At 37.3% G+C, this 22,173-nt stretch overlaps 1 protein-coding gene across 1 annotated transcript in view; it reads left to right on the forward strand.

The window, feature by feature from the left end:
• Positions 1-19,516, forward strand: part of AVL9 (AVL9 cell migration associated) — a 41,491-nt gene extending 21,975 nt beyond the window's left edge. The window contains exons 8-16 of the mRNA XM_085051375.1: positions 1,126-1,164; positions 4,697-4,766; positions 5,371-5,918; positions 8,723-8,857; positions 9,648-9,867; positions 11,231-11,348; positions 12,058-12,111; positions 13,973-14,061; positions 14,915-19,516. Of these exons, the coding sequence (XP_084907501.1) occupies positions 1,126-1,164; positions 4,697-4,766; positions 5,371-5,918; positions 8,723-8,857; positions 9,648-9,867; positions 11,231-11,348; positions 12,058-12,111; positions 13,973-14,061; positions 14,915-15,009 (1,368 nt within the window). The 3' untranslated portion in view covers positions 15,010-19,516. The remainder of the gene's footprint in view (positions 1-1,125; positions 1,165-4,696; positions 4,767-5,370; positions 5,919-8,722; positions 8,858-9,647; positions 9,868-11,230; positions 11,349-12,057; positions 12,112-13,972; positions 14,062-14,914) is intronic.
• Positions 19,517-22,173: the final 2,657 nt, after the last annotated feature.

Consider the following 22,173-nt stretch of genomic DNA (forward strand, 5'->3'; position numbering starts at 1 on the left):
CTCTACTAGATATATAAAAGACTGCACTATTTTAGTAAAATGCTATGTGGGGACAGAAAAATGAACATATCTATGACATACCTGAGCTAGGAGTAAGAAGACTATTTCCTAAGTGCTGCTGGTTAGAGCCTCCTGATTTTGCCTTCCCATTTCACCTGCATAACTTCAGTGAAAGTAAGTTCCCAACTAAGGAGTTCTTTTAGTCTGAGGGATTCCTGGAGATTTCTAGGTTTGTGTGACATTTTTTAGTCCTGTCCCAAAGTGCAAATGCTATCTCATTTGTGATGTTGTTTCTATTTTCTGTTTCTTGTTTGATGAATATGATAAAAGAAAATTGCTGAAGTGCAGACACAACTTCGAGCATTCTTCCATGTATTTTGTAAATTTTGTACCTTCTGCCATCATAGAACCTGAGGGGACCTGGACTGCTCCTTCTTTTTCCTAAATTCTGTTGAAATTCATTGTGTGTATCCTATAGCTAAAATACAAATAGCATTTAAAATCTTTTATTACCTGAGATGCATCAAGGAAACAACTTTGAGAATCTGAATTTCATGGTGTATTTGCGCCTGCTGGGTAGATTTTTGGGGTAGAACTCATTTTCGTTTAGCTTCAGATGTCTGCCAATCACACCCCAGAAGTGTCTGTGTTTTTCCTTGAGTGTGGAGAGGCTGGACAGCTACTTCTGATCTAGCTGCCTCTTCTGTAGATGCCTAAAATTAGGTGAGGTGAATACCATTCTTGATATTGTACTGGATTTTTTTCAGTAATTCTGTGGAGGAGCTCTTTTATGTTTATGCAGTTTACTGTTTTTTTAAATTCTGGAATTGCACAACATGTTCTTTCTGCTAAGCTACATGTGATTCAAATTACACAGATCTTGTTTGTGGAGGTTTTGGTTGTTTGGCTTTTTATTTTGCATCTCATGCTATTTTTAAATGTTTGCTCAGGTGGAGAAAATATATTGGAACACCGGTTTTCACTGGTCAAATGTATTTGGTCATTTGACAGTTATGCAGTGACTAACATGAAACCTTGAATAAGAGATTATGCTTGCACAGTATTTTTGGTAAATGGCACTGTTTCACTCACCATGTTTTTTCTTTTTGGGTTTTTTTTTTTCAGGTCTTGATCCTTTTTAAATTGATTCTTCTAGAGAAAAAGGTAACATTTTGTAAGCTGAGGCTGGTAGTTTAAATAGAAATGCAACCGTTTAAATAGAAATGCAACTGTTAAATTTTATTCCGATACAAACTAGAAGCATCTGAAGTCATATTAACAACTTTGTGTCAATACATATAAATTAGGTTTTTAGGCTAAAAGAAACTGCTGTGTGTTGACCTATAAATCTGCCTCCAATTCTGTTCTTGCCACACTTTCTTTCTTTAATTGCTGTCCCAGCCAGAATAAGTAAAATGTGATGATATGTGACCAGAGAAACTTAACCTGCTGTAAAATATAGGACAGGATACACATCATGCAGATGGGTACCTGTGTGGAGGAACTGGTAGGAAATGTGAGTACCTAAAAGAGCACATTTGGCTTTACAGAGATTCAGTAAGTAGAACTTATTGTTCAGGCTTTAAATAGACAAGCCAAAGGAGACAAGTGCTAGAAATGTCCTTCAAACCTGAATTGCATGGACACCTGCAGGAGACAATGAAGGGAGCTGTATCTGTTAGGTCAGGCTGAACTCAGATTATAAATTGGTAATAACTGCTGAATTCTAGGCTGAGTGCTTGCTTTGGGCTATCTTACTCCCTCAGAAGCAATGCTGTTTTAGTAATTTAAGTGCAATATGCAAAATGTGAAGGCAAATGTGAAATTGAGGCATTTGTTTTCTTCTGTGTACATATTAATGCCCTAGAACAAGAATTTTGAGTGAAATGACTCTATCAGTTGCCAGACACATTTATGCAGGGATTTTGTTTTGGTTTAGTTTAAAAATGTTGTTTAAAATTTTGTTTCAGTTTCCCAAATGCTACTTTTTCTTCAGTGAACTTGCTGTGTTAAAACCCACCTTCTTCAGAGTGCTGAGAAGTCATGTTAGAATTTCCTGTTAGCTGCAGCTGGAAAGTCAGTGGGATTTAATCTATAAATTTTCAAAACAGTTGTGGAAGTGGGGTTTTTTTAAAAGTCTGTATCTGAGGCCTAGGTATTTTCTGTGAGGCAGTAAATACACTATTCTATTTTAAAATAGAAGTAGCAGCTTCTCTGAAGCTTTTGCACTTGTCACTTAATTCTGCAAGTCAGATATACCTTGGCAGTTCTCAGTATTTGTTGATAAGAATAAATGCAGTTTGTGCATTAAAGAGGCAAATGCTGAAGATGACTATATTAAAGGCTATGCAAAAGGTATACTTGAAATAGTACAATTATGGTGTAGTAGGAGTCATCAGATCAGTTCAGCATTTGGACAAAGGAAATATTTCACTTAGCTACAGTTTTTTTCTGAAACTGCTCAAACCCCAAGACACAAATGTACAGGAAGAGAGGAGAGAGAGGGTTTCCCAAGTGTGTTCACATTACTCAAACATACAAAGTTGTTTTGGAGCTAACTGAAAGCTTATGTAACAAACCTGCAGGTTGCTTTGTGTCTGTTTTTCCCTAAGCTCCGACAGGAAGACAACACTTGCAATTTCAAAAGAAAGTTTTGATTTTCTGGCACTGCCTGTTTTCTGGCAGATATTATGGTTCCAGCATAACTGTGGGAATCTGTATGTTCAAAGACCTTAAATATAATATGCAAGAAGCCACTAGTAATGCCAATTTTCCTTGATCTGAAAAATGCCCCAGACTAATTTCCTTTAATCCGTAGCAATTTGGTTGGTGCTTTTCCACAGGCTAAAAGAATTTTTTTTAACTCTCAGCTGTTATTAGGCTGGAAGACTACTTCCAGATGGGGATCATTTGACTTTCTGCTGCCAGGACCACCCAGTTTGCTGATGTAAATGCTGTGAGCTGTGTGTAGTGGGGCTAGGAGGGGTAAGGATCTGTGCCTCCTTATAGTAGACAGAAAGATGGTGGAGGGACCTGATGAAACAAATATAGAAAAGCATTTGCCTTAAGTAAGTGGTATACCCTAGACTGGAATAGATTTCTTTAAAACAAGGTACTTCTTTGTAGGCTTAATTATTTCTGTAGTCTTAAAAATAAGCTTGGCTAGGAATGCATGGTGTCTGAGAATCTAAACCTGTGGGAGTATCATAGGCTTTCTGTTGCAGTTCATTGCTATTATATAATGCATTTTTCATACATACATTGTAAAGCAGCATCTTAAAAGTTAGACTTTTTCCTTCCCATTGGAGTCAGTCAAAACTCTTTCCACAAATGAGCTATTTATTCTTCTCATCATGCTTTTTCAGTGGTTGTTGCAATTTGAATTCAACTATCTTGTACAAGTTTTCTTTTTAATGTTTAGGATAATACACACAGTCTTCTTTTAGCTGAGGTACCATTAAACATCATTTAGTCTGTGTTAAGGCTGTGTAGGTCTTTCTTTTGGTTCCATCAATTCACTAGCTTGTAGACTGGCAAATGCTTGTGGGACATGAGTTATTATTCATCAGTCTCTTCTAAAGTGTCTTTCTTTCTTGCAGCAGAAGTCTCTTATTAAGACTAAGTCCACAAACTTGCACTTTTAATTTAGTGATACACATATTAAACTGGACTTGTGAAGTCATAAAGTTAGATCATTCTCTATTACTTTGCATTCTGGATTCCTTGTAATGCTCATGTGTGGGGTTTATTTTTTTCTGGTATTGTGTTGATTAAGGATGTAAAAATGGCACTTTTAAACAAGTTTACTTTTGTGGGATTTTTTGGGCTTGGGTTGTTTTGGTTTTGCTTTTTTTTTTCCCCTTCCTTTTCCCCCCTTTTCCCTAAAGGCCTATTTTGAAGAAATTCCAGTAGTAATATTCAGGTCTTGCTTCTGTATCTTCTTTCACTGCTAGCCTTTGACATCCCATTTTGAATTCCTAACTAATTTACTAATTCTAGTCTCTCTGGTTTAATTAAGGAGATTCTGTTTTCTCATGTTATGCCTTAAGTGCTTTACCAAAGTTAGTATCAGTCATGTCATCTGTTTCCAAAAAATCTTTTTTTTTTTTATATATGAATATTACTGTAACAAATGCATGCAACATTTATCCTGTTTTTCATTTATCTACATATCCTTAATATAACTCCTTAAAAGATGTGTTTTTGCATAGGTTTGTGTCAGTGTTCTGGAATGGAGATTATTTGGCCTCTTTGATTTATAACAGAGAATTTAATGTGCTACAAATGAGCAAGAATTTATGCAGCATGCCTGGAACAACTTTTTCCTGTCAGTCCTTTAGTAACTGGATCAATTTGGAAAAAAAAAAACTTAAAAATGGATAGAAAAATCTGAATAATGGACAAGTGTGTTACATACACATGTATATATGTGTGTGTGTATTTATATATATCATATATTACAAATATTATATAAAGATTCTATAGACATATTTAAATATTTTCTTTGAACTGTTGTAGGAAGTTTTGTTAGTAAGCAGACTTTTTAATATAACATAAAAAGCAGTACGTTGAATAGTTTGCATGTGTCATTTGTCATGCATAAGTGTAATGTTATTTTTCTCATTCTCCCCTCCCTAATTCCCCTTTCCTCTCTTGCATTCTCTCTTCTTCCCATTGCCCTCCCTCCTACCACCAGGTGCTGTTTTATATTTCTCCTGTAAATAGATTGGTGGGAGCTCTGATGACTGTCCTGTCACTCTTCCCTGGTAAGAAGAGAAGTTTGGACTTCTTTTTATATGCTTTCTGGTGATAACTGGGACTGGTTGTGCTGTCACTTGGAAATCAGCTCATGTGATAATAAAGTTAGGTTGATAAGTTGCCTGAAAAATGGGTGACTTGTATGCATGTCCATGTACTATGTACACACCTCCAACACCTACTACTTGCACTTTATGAATTATTTCTTGTGCTTAATTGGAGCCACTGGATTTTCTGTATTGCCTGTGGGTGACATAGGTGGGGGCCCTGAATAAGCCATACATTTGTGTTGAGTTCCTTAAAAGCCCAAAATATAAAGTTTTCCTTCTACATGTGCTCTTAAAAAGCAAACAAACCAACATAACCCCTAACCTTGCTAATCCTTAGCTTCTAACCAGTCTTCTTAAAGCAAAATATTAGGGCAGATTCTTTAGGAAAGAAAGTGTGGGGTTTGGGTTTGGTTTTTTTTACACACCCCTCCCTCCTCAAAGTATTGTTTTAAAATACATGATTTCCTTTATGTACACAAGATCACTTTTTTTTTCTCTCTCCACAAAAGTAATTTAAAGTTTTATTGAGATGCTGATACTTGTGTGTGCTGTTACTTTCCAGGTATGATTGAACATGGTCTCAGTGACTGCTCACAGTACAGACCCCGAAAGAGCATATCAGAGGATGCTGGTGTGCAGGAAAATACACCACGGTTAGATGACTATGTTTCTGTGTCTGCTGCTGATGCTTCAAATGCAAACTTAGGAATGGGAGAGGGAGACAGCAAGTTGGCAGGAAACAATTCACTGGAAGGTCAAAAAGCAAACGTGCCTTTCTCCCAGCCCGAGAAGACTTGCAATGGAGCTCAGTCCTCCAATGGTACTGTGCAGCGCTTGAAAGTTCCTTCCCGTGCTTCTCCAGCATCCTCAGAAAGTGACTGGGAGACCCTAGATCCCAGCATTTTGGAGGAGTCTAATTTGAAAGAAGGAGAACGTGAGAATCCAGCATCAGAACAGGTGGAAAATCTTAGGAGCAAAGGCATGAGCTCCGAAGGCCTTCCCATCACCGTGCAGCCCCAGGCAAACACAGGGCACACGGTGCTTGTTCAAGGACTGGTGTCTGGCTTGGAAGAGGACCAGTATGGAATGCCACTGGCTATTTTTACAAAGGTGAGCATGTTCTTTGTAGTAGCTGGTAACTCATAAACACTTCCTTTTTTTTCAGAAGTGGCTAATAATTTTGGTTACTGAGCTCCAGGTGGACAATAGGGTACTACAAAACATGTGAGTATGGTCTCTCCTGGGCAGCTGGAAAGGCTCAAGTGCACATCTGGGAAGGTTGTGCACATGCATATTTGCATTCCCTTTCATGCACATACTTAAATACTATTTGCAGCTCTATATGCTAGTAACCTGCATAACTCTGCATTTATTAACCCCACTGTGGTTAATAAATTTTATGTACCAGAAACTTCTGTTTTCTTTTGCTGTGGAGAATTGTTGATCTAACCTATACAGGGTAAGATCAGAGTACTTCAAAAGCCTTTAGATACTTTAATCTAAACTAAGACTCTGAAAGCTCTACCTTTGCTGACACCTAAGCTTACCTTTTCCTCTTAAAATTTATATCTGTATGTGTATTTTTAAATGTATATGTGTATATATGCACAAAATGTGTATATAAATACACATACACACACACACAAGTATAAGATAAAACGTCACCCTTCTGTCCATGATAACTCTTTCTGTTTGTCTGTGTCTTTTTCTGTGCATGGTGCTGAACTGCTGAATTTTAAGCTGGCACTGATGCCTAACTGAACTCCAGGATTCCAGAATCTCTAAGGACTCTGATAAGCATAGTCAGATAACAAGCAGTAGGTCTGTTTAGTAGGGCTGGTTAGTAGGGCTAGTTTGCCATAAAAACCAGGTAAAATGCATCCCTTTTAAAGATACTGCTATCGATAAAAGAAGTTATATAGTACATCTTACTGTTTTGTTTTTAATATAATAAACTTCTAAATTAACATTTGCCCATAGTGGAGGATAGAAGATTAAGAGTTGTTTGCTTAAGCTGTTTAGGTTCAAAGTGGTTTTTCTTCCTTTGGAGGAGTTTATTTGCATGTCCTTGCAGAATATTGTATTTTATGATTGTGTTTAAGCTTCTCACTGTAGCTTTCATTGGAAATAGTACACTGTGTGGGCCCAAGTGAGCAGCTCAAATGTCATTGCCCTGTATTGCCTCATGTCACCATTAGATATGCTGTTTCAACAAAGATCTGCATCTGGTGTTTGTCCTTATGATCTGTCTAATGTGAACAACAGTAAGTTGTATTTGGTCTAGTTCTTTGGAAATACTAGATGGAAAGCAAGGATAAAATAATTGATAAGGGGACCTCCAAGTGCAAACTTTCGTTTGCTGCTAAGCTCTTCAAATGGAAAAGAATTTTTAGGAAGCTGACAGTTTTTCCATGCTTACCTTCTGTTCCACAAAGGCACTTTTCACTTGAGTTCATCCAATGTAATTAAAGCAGAAAAGACTTTACATGTCTGAGTTAGCAGAAAAATCTGATTAAAAGTTACAGTTTTAATCACTTACTGGAAAGTTTACATCTCTTTTAGAGCTCTTAGCTCGCGGTTGTTTTATGCCATGCCATAGAAAGACACAAATCTGACAAATTTGAATGGGAAGAGGTTTTGCCAGGTGGCATAATACATTATCCAGGTACACCTGAGCATAAGGGAACATAGCTTGTGGTACTTGTTTCTTTAGTACCAGTTCTGTAAGGTCTAATAGTCATTGCACTTGCACTCTTAAAAAGGAATGGAACATGTTCATGGAAATAAAAGTTGTTGTAGTTACAAATGTGCGTTTGGAAACTGACACTGGATACTTTAAATAGTGAAAGATTTCCCAGACTTTGCTACTTTAGTATACAGTAATTAAGCCCTCCTTTTCCTGCTTCTTAAGCTGTATTTTTTAAAAACTTTCCATTTTAGGTTTGTGATTCCTTTCAAAGCACTGTTGTTCCTTTGACACAGGCTGTTCATTTTCAGCTGATAAGTGCTTGTCATCTGTAAGTCCATCCCTGTGTCTAATATAACAAAAGGGAGTAGTTATGCTTCTTTCTTCCATATGTTTCCAATTACCATGTACTGGGTGATAAAGTGTGTGTGCTCTTTGTTTCTGTCCAGTGTGCCATTAGCCTTACTGAATGCATTGCTTTGGGCTTTATGCTGCTGAACAGCTGGAATTAGATGTCAGGGGTATGTTGATCCTATATTTAAAACGAAAATTACCTACATCTGCCTCTCTCATCTGCCTCAATGACTAACTCAAAGCCTTTTTTCAGAATGTTTTAGGGTTTTTTCTTTTTAATTTGAGTGTAGGATACTAGATTAATTCACAGCCCCTAAGTGGCTAAAAAACACAGTGCATTGTTTTCCATCCTGCTCCTTCTTGAAGCAGGCATGCATATGCTTATCAAAAATTGATTGCTATCTCTGGTGTCTGGAAATATCCACCCACAAAATGTGCATAGCAGCCTGTAGCTTTCCTGCATTGTGTGCCTCACAACTACGAGAAGACATAATGTGCACAACTGGAGAGATGAATCCTCGTCTCCAGTGACTTACTGTTTCTGAACTGATCTGAGGCCTCACTCTTGTTGCTTATTATTGGTCTTATACTGCTTATTCTGTTGCCTTATAAACACATTTAATTCTTATCCTTTGCTCTGGATTTCAGTTTCAGTCCTGAGACTGAAAGGCAACACAATCTCTTGAAAAATTTAATTCATGTGGAATCTGGTGAATTTGTTTCACAAATGTAATTTCGGCCACAGATAATTGTGGCTGAAACTGTAATAACCAAGGTTCATTCTGGGTGAAATGTGCTGGCTTTTATTAGAGAAACTTCTAAATATAGACACTTTTAAAAAATGTTATTTTTCTAAATGTCTGTGTTGCTCCAGGGGTACCTTTGTTTGCCGTACATGGCGCTGCAGCAGCATCATCTCCTGTCAGATGTGACAGTCCGTGGCTTTGTTGCAGGAGCTACCAATATCCTGTTCCGTCAGCAGAAGCACCTGAGTGATGCAATTGTGGAAGTATGGATCTTTGCATCTGAGCTGGAGGGAAAGTGGGGGGAAGCTGAAGTTCCATTTTAAACAGAGCTTTACAGTTTCACATGCATGCCTAAATTTTGAATTCCTTCCATATGAAATAAATTCTCAGCTGCAGAAGTTTATTAAATTTCTATGACTCGAGAGGTCAGGATTAGATAAGCTGTGCAGAACTATTTTCCATGTTTTTATATGTGTCTGATATTTGAATTTGCAGGGCACTTGTTAAATTTTATTGTGTTGGTGGTGTAATTTTGTTTTTCCTGTCATGGACTTTTTTATGGCTTTGTGATGAGGTCTTCAAAAATAAGTGCTTGCAGATGAGAATCAGATGCAGATACTGATTTGACTTCTTTCTGATTTGATCAAGAGGGTAAAAACACAGTACCTAAAAAACCCACTGTGTCACTTCTAGCAAATAGACACAACTATGTGATCAGCATCTGGTAACCTAAGATGGTTCCATATAGGTAATCAACTTATTAAATAGAGGAGATAATCAAAGAGTGCCATACTTCCCCTGCCAGGCATTCTGCCAAATCATGTCAAATAAACAGCTTCTACTGTGCAACAGGGAAATGATCACATTCTGTATATGTCAGAGCAGTATCTGACTTTCTGAGAACAGTTAGGTCATTGTTTCTTTGGCCATTTGCTTCTTCTTGGTATTTTGGGGGAATGAGGGTTTTGATTTAGGTAACAATACGTAGTAGTGTAAGTTTGTATAAGCAGTTTTATTCAGATAAATGTTTACCCTTGGAATTATTTCAAACAGATAGAAGATGCTCATGTACAAATCCACGATCCAGAACTCCGTAAGATCCTGAACCCAACAACTGCTGACCTAAGATTTTCAGATTACTTGGTGAAGCATGTAACTGAGAACAGAGATGATGTGTTCCTTGATGGCACTGGATGGGAAGGAGGAGATGAATGGATCAGGGCTCAGTTCAGTGCTTATCTTCATGCACTGCTTGCTGCTGTGCTGCAACCAGGTAGAGCAGATACTTTGTCTGGGGATGGAGATAAGGGTGGACATATCAAGTTGCTCTCAATGTGTGGTCTGTCAGTGGATCTCCCTCTGCCTAAAGTTTCATTTTAGGCTGCTTTTTCAGTTGTCTTTGGCTATCCTTGTTACTTCTTGACAAGCTTGTTATTAATCCCTAGTTCACAGCCTTTCAGACACTTTCCTATTACAATGTCTCCTTCTCCTTTATTTAATTAAGTTTTCCTCACAAGTAGAAGTACCTGAAACCTGTATATGATGAGACTGTTACAAATCTGAGTGTCTTCTTGACTGAGACTGAAGTTAATTTTGGAAAACTGCATGGATTCAAGGAGACATGAAGTTAAGCATCTGTCTTCAGGAAGATTTACTAGACTGTTCCACCTCTTTTCCCTTCTTGCCATGGTCCTAAGTAGAGATTCACATAAGTGAAAAGTGTCATCTACAGGTTTTATAAGCTTGTGTTTCCTGGAGCTCAACATTTTTTGCTTTACCTCAAAAGGAATTCTCTATGTTCCAGCCTTTTGTGTGAATATAAATAAAAGAATCAGTGTTTTTTATTTGTGGAAAATGTTTAGTTTGCCCTGCACTCACCCTGTTAACTTCACTCTTATAATGGTTTTTCTCTAATCACAACGATTAAATTCAGATTTTGTTTTGTGGTATTTGTGGGAAAACATGGGATTGAGAACTTGGTTTTAAAGTCTGGAAGATGCGAAGTTCCTGGTCTGACAAAATTAATATTTTAAGAGGATTACCAGATTGATATGAAATATCAGGGTTTTCTAGGAACTCATTCTACTTCTCTGGCTGGCTCTTAAGTTATTTCCTATACTCTTCAGTGTTTTAAACGGTTTGTTGTTATTATAAGTTTATTCCGCAATATTTCCTACTGCAATTTTGGAGTGAATTTGGGAATTACTAAATTTGAATGAGTAATAATAGTACAGCAAAGCCCAGTGTATCTGACCAAGACCAGTACAAATGGTGGTTTTGTTCTTGGTTGGTATGTGGCCATTCTCTTCCCTGTTACTGCCCAGAGAATAAGTCAGAAGACATATGTTTGGATGATTTTTTTTTTCCCAGTTGAGCTCTTAGAGCTTTATAAATGAACTAAAAATAAGAAAAATAGGTTTTAGCTTCCCCCCATCTTGTCCTGGAATTGTATATTTTTGACACTTTAAAATAAAAATAAACCATTTTTTAAGTACCCAGGTTTTAGTACTGGGGTTTTAATTGTTATTGACTTGATAGGAGCCTGGAAAAATGAAATTTTTCTTTACAAGAAAGAAATTTGTCTTGTAATTACATTTCTAATGAATTTCTGTAAATTCTGATCTTTAACTTATCAGACAATGAAAAGATTTTGTCAGACTTTGGAACAGCATTTGTAACAGCCTGGAAAAATACCCATAACTACAGAGTATGGAATAGCAACAAGCATCCAGCTCTTGCAGAGGTAAATTCTAGGTAAGGAAACTTTTAGTATTTAATTCTGGGTAATAGTTTTGTGATGAAAAATGTATCCAGAGTCAGGAGAAGTGAAACTTGTTCAAGTTGATTGTCTGGCTGTCCCCAGCTACAGAATGTAAGTCATGCCTCAGGAATTGTCCTCAGATGGTTCTGTTTTTTATTAATTGCTTTCAGGTGTACAGGGAATAGCTGTGTCCAAAGTTGTCACTGATGGGGATAGAGGGGAGCTGCTGTGTGTTTTCATTGAAATATTTGACAATGCCAGGCTTGGTATCACTGTTGGCTGTGCATTTTTTTGTTTAGTGTGGATTATTAGCGTACTGCAGAGAGTTTTGTTTGCTTTTACTTTGTCAGTTGCTGTAGTCTGGAAAAGGTTTTTCCTCAGGCCTACTAAGCTGTTTTGGTCAACTTAGGGAATGGTTTTTATTTGCTCTGTGTTGCTGGAAGGAGGTGCTTTTGACTTAGTGTGAAAAGATTGTTAATATCTGGTCTGATAATGAAGGCACCTTACAGATAAGAAATCTGTCATTAAATAGTCACTGCAACCCAGACTTCTGTGAAGTGATAGAGTAGTATATCTGCAAAATATTTTTAAACTTTTTTTTTTTTCTGAGGCACAGAGCGAAGTACAGCTAATAATTACATGATACAGATTCATCACGAAAAAGAAATTTAATGTTTTCTTGGGTTTTTCCTCCTCTTCTAGCCATCCATTCCAGGGACAGTACTCTGTATCAGATGTCAAGTTAAGATTGTCACAGTAAGTACATAGTACTTTAATTTGTATTTTTAAAAAGTGTGGTCAAATACCACTAACTGTGTAACTGTTGCTATCATGAACTAAACAGGATAATGATTCAAACTGGCTGTCTTCATGAAACTGTACTCAATGTTCTCGTGCAAAACATCACCACATCTAAAGATGAAACATTTGCCTGAAATAATAATTTAAAAAAAGGCTAATGTGCTATTTTTTGTTGGACTTTACATAATAGAGCCTTGATTTTTTGCATTGCAATTATATGGCTTTTGTACATTTGTTTCTAATTTGTCAGCTAAAGCTGTTGAAACTTCCACCAGTGATTTGACTGTAGGTTGCATTATTAGGAGACAGCAGCTTGTTTTTTTTCTCTTTTAATTAGCTGGTTTTTAATACAGTATTGTTCTAAAGCTCAAAGTTCACTGTATACATACTAAGATGTGGTTTAGTTCCTTCAATTTACAAGTTTCAAGTAAGATTTACAGTTTCTTGTTGTACCTCAGTTGAACTTTAAGTTGGTCTCAGCTGCTGCCTTTATTAAAGTCTAAAACTCAGTGATGCTTGTTTCTGCCATAGCTGTTCAGTTCTGACTGAAGCCAGAATTCAGCCTGGGGTTTATGCACCAGGCTAAATGGATTCTTTTCTTACTTAGCTGTGCTAACTATAAAACAACACACTCTCTCTCTCAATAATAGATGATCTTTCTACGAAGTCTTAATTTGAAAGCTCTGGAGGTGTCCATAATGTTGACCTGGTTTTGTCTCCTTGTTTGAAAGGGGGTTACTTAACTCTTCTGGGTAGTGTGAGATCAATTTAAAAAGACTTAGTTCTTAGTGTGCTTCTAGTAAGTATTTTTACAACAGTGCCTTTATTCTGCAGGTGGGGCTTTGATACCAGATCCTCATGAAAATTAATTTGCCTTTGCAAACTGAGCCTAAACTTGGCTTCGGTCTATTCTGGCTTTTTTTTTTTTTTTGCTTTTTCCATCTACACTGAAGATTTTGAAAGTGGGAAAAGAATGTGGCATGATATGTTAAGTTTCACATTAATGAGTTTGCAAAGCCTGAAATGTGGACTTGAAAGTTACAGTTTAAAACTAAATGAGATTATTTTCAAGTGATTGTCCTTGTGCTGTAGAACTGATTGCTTTTGTGCTTTTCTTTCCAAATGATGATAATGTGTGTCTTTTTTTTGCATTTCATTAACAAAAACATGAGTATAAACTGTCCTTGGTCAAATATTTAATCTTAGACAAGGATACAAAGTAAAGTCTATTTAGGAAAAAGAAGAACTAATCAGTAACATTTGCTGTTCTGTTTGAAGGTTACGTATTAGAGCTGAGGATTCTCAAAACTGCTGCAAGTCTGACTTTGTAATTTAGAACCTAAATGTATTTTTGGTAAACATTTAGGAAAGGGTGATTGAGCATTGGAATGGGCTGCCCAGGGAGGTGATGGAGTCACCATCCCTGGAGGTGTTTAAGGAACGACTGGACACGGCACTCAGTGCCATGGTCTGCTTGACAACGTGGTGTTTAATCATGGGTTGGACTCAATCTCAAAGATCTTTTCCAACCCGATGCGGTCTGTGAAAAGTTTAAAGTGTGCTGTATGAGAATGAAACATTGGGCATTTTGATTTCCTGTCCTGCTGGCAGCATCTTTTCTTCCTCTGGGAAGCTTGCCTAACTGATCTCTGTGGATAAGATGAATGCAGGAACTGGGCTCGACAGTATATATGAACTATGCATACATGTGTGCTCTGTAAATCTGTGTGTAATCATACATACTTTAACTAGTTTATTTACACATGGGAGTAATAAGAAGTCAGTCAACTAACAGTCTTCAGTATATCTCATTTAGCTCAGTGCAAAACAGTGAACGTGGAAAGAAGATTGGAAATGTGATGGTTTCTACCAGCCGGAATGTGGTACAAACAGGAAAAGCTGTAGGTAAGAAATTTATTTAAAATCATCTTCCATCTAAGCCATGTCATTTTTGAAGTTGCATCCTATTTCTCAGTTGTATATTGTTGTAATCCAAGTGTATTTTGTAACATACACGCAAATCAGAGCAACGTTTCAAAGGGCGAAGCTGCTGATTGAGGCCCCTATATTGTATAACAGTGGAAAGAGAAGCAGCTAGACAAAGAAATTAGTGTACATTCCTTTTCCAGTGTGGCCTGGAGATGAATATGGGAAGAGAGATGTTCAGGTAAGAGATTCCATGTAATCTAGTAAATACTTTGACCACACCACCTTCTGCATTGTGTTATTCTCAACATTTATATCACTTTGACTGAAACTATTAAAAGCTGGTTGAGATCAGAAAAAGTTCTTGTCATTTTCTGCAGATTTTGCAGCAGTCTGTAATTTTCTGGAAAAGCACTTGTTGCACATGAAAAGGGGCATCATCACACCTTGCAGAGCGAGATGATGGGAGTTCACCCATTAAAGGGTCTGATAGTTGTTTGGCTGCAGCTGTGCCAAAGATTGTTTAACTTTCTCTTCTGTTCCATTGGAGTCTGTCTTGTCTTTTCATTATGGTGCACTCGGGCCAGGAGTGCCTTCAGCCCAAATTCTACCAAGCCTTCCCAGCCAAAGGACATCATAGACCATTTCTGCTGAGTTACTGTGTTCTACTTCTTTGAATATTTTCTGACACAGACTCTGGAAAGGGATTTTAAATCCCAAATTGGACAACTGATGGAGTGATTTTTATTTTTTTTTTTTAATATTTCTTTGTAGCAACTCAAAGTAAAGATAAAGATAACACTTCACTATTGATCCTTGTTTTGTATTGCAGGTCAGTCTGTTGGAGGAGCCCTCACAAGTGCGAAATCAGCTATGTCTTCGTGGTTTTCCACTTTCACACAGTCAAACCAAAGCCTTGGGGACTAAATGCTGGTTTGGCAGAATGCTGCTGACTATTTCAGGTGCAATCTTTCTCTGAGCTGTAAAAAGACCACTCCAAAATGTAGGAGTGGAAATTAACTACCCAGGACCAAAATAAGGTATATGTTGCTTTCAAGCAGATGTGGAATGTTATTATTCACTTTCACTAGAAGTATAGAAGAATGGTGTCACCATACAATGGGATGGCATTTGCAGTATATTGGTTATATTTAAAAATGACTACTTCTCTTTAAAACTGAGCCTTTATAGAGACATTAGCAAACGGGGCTTGTTGCAAGCCAAATGTGTTTGACTTTAGATTTGTACATTTTCTTGGATGTTGAAGATATTTATGTAAAGTAGTTCTATTTTTCAATCCAGATAGCCAAATGTTTGTGAATTCTTGTTAGAAATAAGCAGAATATAAATAATAATTCCTCTTTTAGGTTGGATTTGAGAGAATCTCTGCAACCCTTAAAGGATGGAACTTTCTTGCTTTTACCTGCAAACTAAAATTAACAAGGTGCAGAGTAAGATTGTGGCTGACAAGGGTTTTTGGGTTTTTTTTCCCTCTACCCTCTGTATCCATGTAGAGTTATTTGAATAATTCTGTCTCTAGCTCTCTTTGTGTCTCCAAAACTGTGTTACAGTTGCAAAATCAGTTCTTCATGTTATGCAGTAGCCCTTCATCACTTTGCATATGTTTTGGCTGAGTTTTTCCCCTGGGATGTGAATGGAATTCCAGTTGGAGAGATCTCTTCAGGGAAAGTATTACAAAACATTTCTCCCAAATTGGGATTGGATCATAGACAGTTTTGTGAGGTCTTGCTCTATTAGGATATAATTACAACATTAATGTAGTTGCATACATATGAGTATGAAGTACTAAACCTACCCAAAACTAACATAGTAGGAAACTCTGTGTGGGTTTTTTTTTTTCCCTATAAAGTTATGAGGACTCTTCCAAATGAAAATCAGCTATGAGGATTTTCTGTGTCAACTCAGGGAATGTGCTATTTGGAAAATTGCTTTTTTCATAATGAAAGTAATACTAGAATTGAGAGTAACTAGAAAAGTTCAGTTCGTATCCTAGAGTGAAGAAATATAATAGTTTATTTGAAAAGATGTGGCATAATGCTGTATTTCCTATGTTACATGCATGTGGTGTTTCCTGTATGCAAGCGTATTGCACTTCCTATATTTCTTGATTCCAAGGGAGATTATTTCCTGTTTTCTTGCAATGTGCGTGCCTCTCTATGCCTTCTGTCATCCCCACATGTTGCTCTTAACATTTTCTATATTACATTATCAAGTGTTCCAACTTTTCTGTACCAAAAGGCTCTTAGTTTATTGCCTCATCAGTATCTGTCAGCATTTTGCCATGTTCTTTTCTGGGGCCAAGATTTGTAGTCATGGTTATTTCTCCTATTCCTCAAATAAAATGCAGCGGCTGTACAAGAGATAAACAAGAAGGCTTGAATGTTTTTAAGAAATTATGTTTTAATTCCTTATGTGCACTTGTAAAGCTAAGAGAAAAGCCACACTTGGATCACATTGTCACTGTCCAGCAACTTGGTTGTCAGTTTTTTTGCTTTAGTGATTTGAAAACATGGGATCTGGTTTAAAGCCTTCTTGAATTTTTTTTCTGGGACAGACTAGATAGAATGACTGGAAAACCTGAAAGTAAACAGCTAATTTGAGTAGTTTTTGATTTAAGAAGGGCAAAAAAGGCCCCTAAAGCTCTACTAATTTATTGCTTCTGACACACAAGTAAGATGTATCTATCAAACTGCAGCTATTGCTCCTGGTCTGTGTGTCTTTGTATATCCCCTAAAACTTCTGATGCTCTTCTCTGTTTTATTCCACAACTCTGTAGTAGACATTTTTATCTTTTCAAAGACTAGGTATTACCTTATATGCAGTGAAGTAAGACTAATGCTGTTTATTCACAGTGTGTCTAGAGCTTTCTGATTCAGCATGCAGATAAGAAAATAACCCAAATTAATCACTTGCTTTTGTGAAATGACTAACATATTATCTGCTGTTTGGGATTTAGGTGGTCAGGGTCCAGGTTGTAATGAAGACTGGAGAAAGGTGCATAAAGGATTTAAGCGCCTGTAAAACTAACTTCAGCACCTTAAGGCACACCTGGGTAGATTTAGGCATAGGACCTCACAATGGTGAGTTCTAGAAGCCAGGCAAGTGGTTGGTATTACATGTACAAGCTGTAGAAGCAGAGCCTTCAAGGATCTCTTTTCAATATCCTTGTCTTTGTCACCTCCTCAGCTGAGTTTTCTCTGTTGAATTTTCATATGCTCCAAATTTATATGGCAGATTTATTAGTTCACTGCATTCCCCTTATTCCCACAGATTCCCTCGCTGGCCTAGGGGTTTTAGAAAGCTGACCTTTGTTTTTTTGTTTGTTTTCTGGTGGATTAATCCAAGGAAAGACAGAATGAGGTGCCCTCATTGGCTGCTCGTTGCTTTGTACAGTGACTCTGTTGTGATACTTCATGATTTTTCTCTTATGGGCAAGAAGACCAGACGGATCTTTCTCTGGAGCCTTTTTCTCTCTGTCCAGCTGTCTCTGTCTTGGAACCAAAAAACATACAACCTGATAAAGAGTATTTTCCTTTCTTTACAAATGACAGAATGAAAAGCTTTTATTACTTTTCAGTCTTTTTAAGACCTGGCACCTTGCTAGCAAGTTGGACTCAGATTTAAACTCAAATTCAAACAGTGACTAAGACTCGTGGAGTGGGTGGAGATGAAGTGATCTTCATAATTAGCTGTGTTCATTAACATATGTGTTTGCTCTCCAACATTTGCTTAAGCTTACTTTTGGGCTGTAGGAAGGCATGAAGGCACCGAGGTTCATTTAAGCTCATGTAGTTCTCTTCTTAATTTAGTGCTTGTAACCTCTTTAGTTAAATCCAATGCAAATGCAAGTTCTTTTCTTCTCCTCTGTTTTAAAATTTCCAGTGCAGGCATTATTAATTATTCAGAAAGATTTAGGCAGTTGACTTCCATTTCAAAAGCCCTGACATCCATTTCTGCACTGTAAGAAACAATGGGTCCTAAGTGAATTGGTGATAGTGCCTCTAATCAGTCAGCTGTGAAGGTATTGTTACAGCTCTGTCGTGATTTGATGTTGTAGAGGAATTTCTGGCTGCCAACATGCAGCACACACTGACTTACAGGTAATACAATAGCACTCCTCTCAACTTTCTGTCATCAGAGGCATCAACCTCAGCTTTTTGTATGTGCCAGCATTTGAGGAACTACCTGTTGAGCATAGTAGACATAAGTCCCTCAAACCCCACAAGACTTCAGTATTGCTGACCCTATATTTCATTTGACTAAAGTGTTCAGCGTCTTTCATCAGTCATTTTCCTGTCATAACCTTAATTCCTGTACACATCTTACACCAGTTTCCTCAAATGTCAAAATTTAATTAGAATTTTTAGGTCAGTGTTCTGGTACATTGCACTTGTTTGACTTGGTACATCTGTTTTAAGTACCTTTGTAATTAAATATAATATTTTGCCCAAACAAGCTTCTGATTTCCATACAAATTATTACTAAGCAGAGAAACTAATGTGGCAGTATTTAATTGTAAAAGTGAAGGTGTGAATACAGTTTTTAAACATAGAAGCTATTGCTTGATAATTGAACATACAAGTAATGTATTTGATTTTTCTTGTGCTGCTTGAAAAATAAAATGCATCCAGCCTGTTTAAAGTTCTGTCTGCTCAAAAAGCTGTATTATTTTAATAAATTAATTCCACCAGAAGACACTTGCTGGCATCTGGTTTTGATATTGTTAGCTGCTTGTAATTCACTGACAGTCTTTTTGAAGTTTGTCTTCCATTTAAACTGATTATGGATGCTGCTTTTTGCAAATTTAGGACAAGGGGATCCTCTAGTGTGACTTTTTGTTCCCTGTGGGCTGCTGCTCATTGGGAATTGATTGAAGGCCTCAGGAGGTCAACTGACCTCTTACATCAGTAAGAATTTCAAGTACAACTAAAATTTTGGTGTAGATTTAGCTTCAAAGTAACTTGCAGTTCCCTGTGGATTGTGATATCTAGTCAAAATCAAGATGCTGTGTAAATTAATTGCTGCACATCCAGTTCTCTGTCATAGTGAGCTGTTTTAAAACTGCAGAACTTCCACTGCAGCTGTTGCTGTACCTGTCTGAGAAAGACTTGGTAAATGGGTGTTTCCAGAAGGAGGAAACTGACTGCCTTGGGGAACGTTTAGGTGTGAATTTACAAAGGTTATGTCTAGAGAATTGTTGCAGTTCTCTAAAATTTTGTAATGTTTTTCTGTCCATGTGCAGGTAGTTGTGCAAACACATTGGAAGATAAATTTACATCATGTTTTTTATGCACTGCAATTTCTCTTTCTTGCAGGTATTTGGTTTTCATTAAAAAGGGCAACATGGAGAGTATTCATTAAAGGGAGAATCACTGCATTATTGTATTATGATTAAAGATGTATGAAAAATTGCTTTATGGTGTTTTGAGTCTTTAATATTATATTAGAGAAGGGACTGACTTAAAAAAGCAGGCACAGAGCTTTACTTCTGTGATGTTTCCAGTCTTGATGCCCATTCTTTAACAAACATTGGGAGCAGTGTTTGGATTCATAAAAACTATGGAGATGGATCACTTCTGTCAATTAAATAGTGACCCTTACTCAGATTTCCTTATTCCCTGTAAATTGTCATGTGTGTATAACGTTTGTACACGGGTGGCTTATTGTCAGTTGGGATGGAACTTGGAAGTCTAGCTGTCTTGAGTCAAAATTGTTTAATCATACATAGCTCCTCTTGTAATAATACTTCAAAATCAACAGATAATGTAGGGTGGTTTTTTTTTACTTCCCCACCTGAATTTATTGACTAATATTGATGAAAGCACAATTACTGTTTGCCTCAGTAGCAGCAGAGAACACTTACAAAATCTTTTCTTGTCTTAATCCAGATCACCAATAATGTGGTACTGCTTTCTAGATCAGGTGAGCATAATCAAGCAAGAATGTTTAGACTGGAGGAAGAACAGTTATTTGAAGTGAAGGCAGATGTACAGGTATCATCTTGTCTTAAAAACAATATGGGAAATAACATCACTTGCATACCGTATGAAATAGATGGAAAATACTAGAGAAGGAAACTCAGTTGATTTCTCATCTCTGAAGAAATGCACACAGATATACAGTGGAGAATTTAAAAGTCCAGGCATACTAGAAAGTGGCAAAAAATAATCCTGAGCTTATCATACTGCCTAATACCTCCTGTGGTTACTGACCTTTGTCACTGTGAATAATTTGTGTGTATATGAATTTTGCCATGTGCCAAAGAGCTGGCTGAAGCATATGGCAACTCCTGAATGTTGATAATTGTTTCTTGTTTTTTTCTCTTTAGCAAAAACGCATGTTCAGCATTAAATTAGCTAGCTGTGCTGCTTGCACTTCCCAAATAAAATCTCAGTGTCAAGATTTATCTTGATGTTTAGCACATGAGCTGAATAGTCTTTAACATCTACGTGACATCGTTGCCTTTTATTGTTAGTTTATTTTATTAGTAGTACCTTTTATTGCCCTGTTTACTGGCTCTTTGGTCACATTAATACAGTAACGTGCCTGTGTGTATCCAGTACATTTCCCTGTTTGAGGAGATGAAGTCAGATAAGGCTCCAGGTGACTAATCAAACTTCAGCACTTCAGCAGTGGTGTGTGTACAATGCCTAAACTGTTTCTTTGCTGTCTCAGAGGTGCTGCTTTCACAAGTTAGACCAGGCCCCGGAAGAGCTGTGTGGTTTAAAGCAGCGGGGAATGAAAGCACACGCAGAGGTAATTCTCTTTTCAACCTCATGCCGGTTCTTTCTTCCATGTCAATGGCTCTGTGACTCAGTACTGACCCAGGTCTTGCTCTCACTGCTGGTTCAGGCACTGACCTCTTTTGTACTGGAACTTGGGAGGTGTGTGAAGATGTGCAGATGTCATACAGGCTGCCTCCTGGCATCAGGAGCCATCCCTGTGTTTTATGGACTCTGCTGATACTCCTCCTCTGGGTTATAGGCTCTGTAAGAACTCTGCCTTGCTGAATTGTACCCATGAGAAATGTTGTAGGAGGGAAGTATTTTAAATACTTCTGAAAGTGGAACTAAACAGAACTTTGTGTGGCTAATGTTAAGCATGAAGTAGAAAGAAACTGGTTTTAAGGGTGAGCCTGCTTCAGAGTATGCCTAATTTAAAGCTCCTTTCATGTAGGAATCCAGAGCAAAAAACAGAAAACAACTTGAAGGTAGCTGGGAATGGGAAACAAAAGAGGAAAAACACTAGCCTGGCTAATAAATTAAGTGGTCTGCAGGTTTGTGCAGAGGTGTCCCTTAGCTGTACTGCAATGTGGCAAGGGCTTGTGTATCTTAACAGAGGCATTGAGAAGTGAAATGAGAAATACCGTGAAAAACAGTAGTTTAAATCTTGAAAATATTAGAATGTTATCAAATTATTTTCCCCCAAAATTTAACTATCCATCTGATCCTGTTCTCTGTAAAGCTTGGCACAATTTACCGTCCCAGATCTGACCAATCCTTTTATAACAATTAAACTTGCAATTGCATATGTATTTAAGCAACTGGAAAAAAATGAGAGAATGTGTTAAAAATTAGCAGAGTCAAATTACTTTTTTGTTACTTTAGGTAAGGGAAACTGAAATTATGTAAGACTGACTTAAATTAGCTTTACCAGAAAAGAGCTAAACTTTTTTGCAAATGTAGCAGAGCTTGAGGACATGAGTTGATTCATTGAAACTTGTATGTAAATATACTTCAAAGCCAAGTACCAGTTGAATAGGCTAAGATTAGGCTGAAGCTTTGTACTAAGACACTACTTAGAACTCTGTGAAGGCTTTAATCATATTTGCTCTATTTATGAAATGAGAACTGCATATTTTTCAGCTGTTGTCTTTGTTCCTGCAAAAGTCTTTTTCTAATTCTGCCATTAGTGACCACTTCCAGGCAGATGACAATGCTTTCCCTGCAGTTTCCTTCTTGAATTATGCTAGGAAAGTAGACTTGAGAATAGCATTTGTCAGCTACTTTCCTTTGGGGCTGAATACTGGCTCAGCAACCAGTTGTGAAGGTGAACAAATAAGCTCACTTA

The sequence above is a fragment of the Lichenostomus cassidix genome, chromosome 2, assembly GCF_008360975.1.
Source record: "Lichenostomus cassidix isolate B80296 chromosome 2, HeHo_3.0, whole genome shotgun sequence".
In the NCBI taxonomy this organism is placed as follows: domain Eukaryota; kingdom Metazoa; phylum Chordata; class Aves; order Passeriformes; family Meliphagidae; genus Lichenostomus; species Lichenostomus cassidix.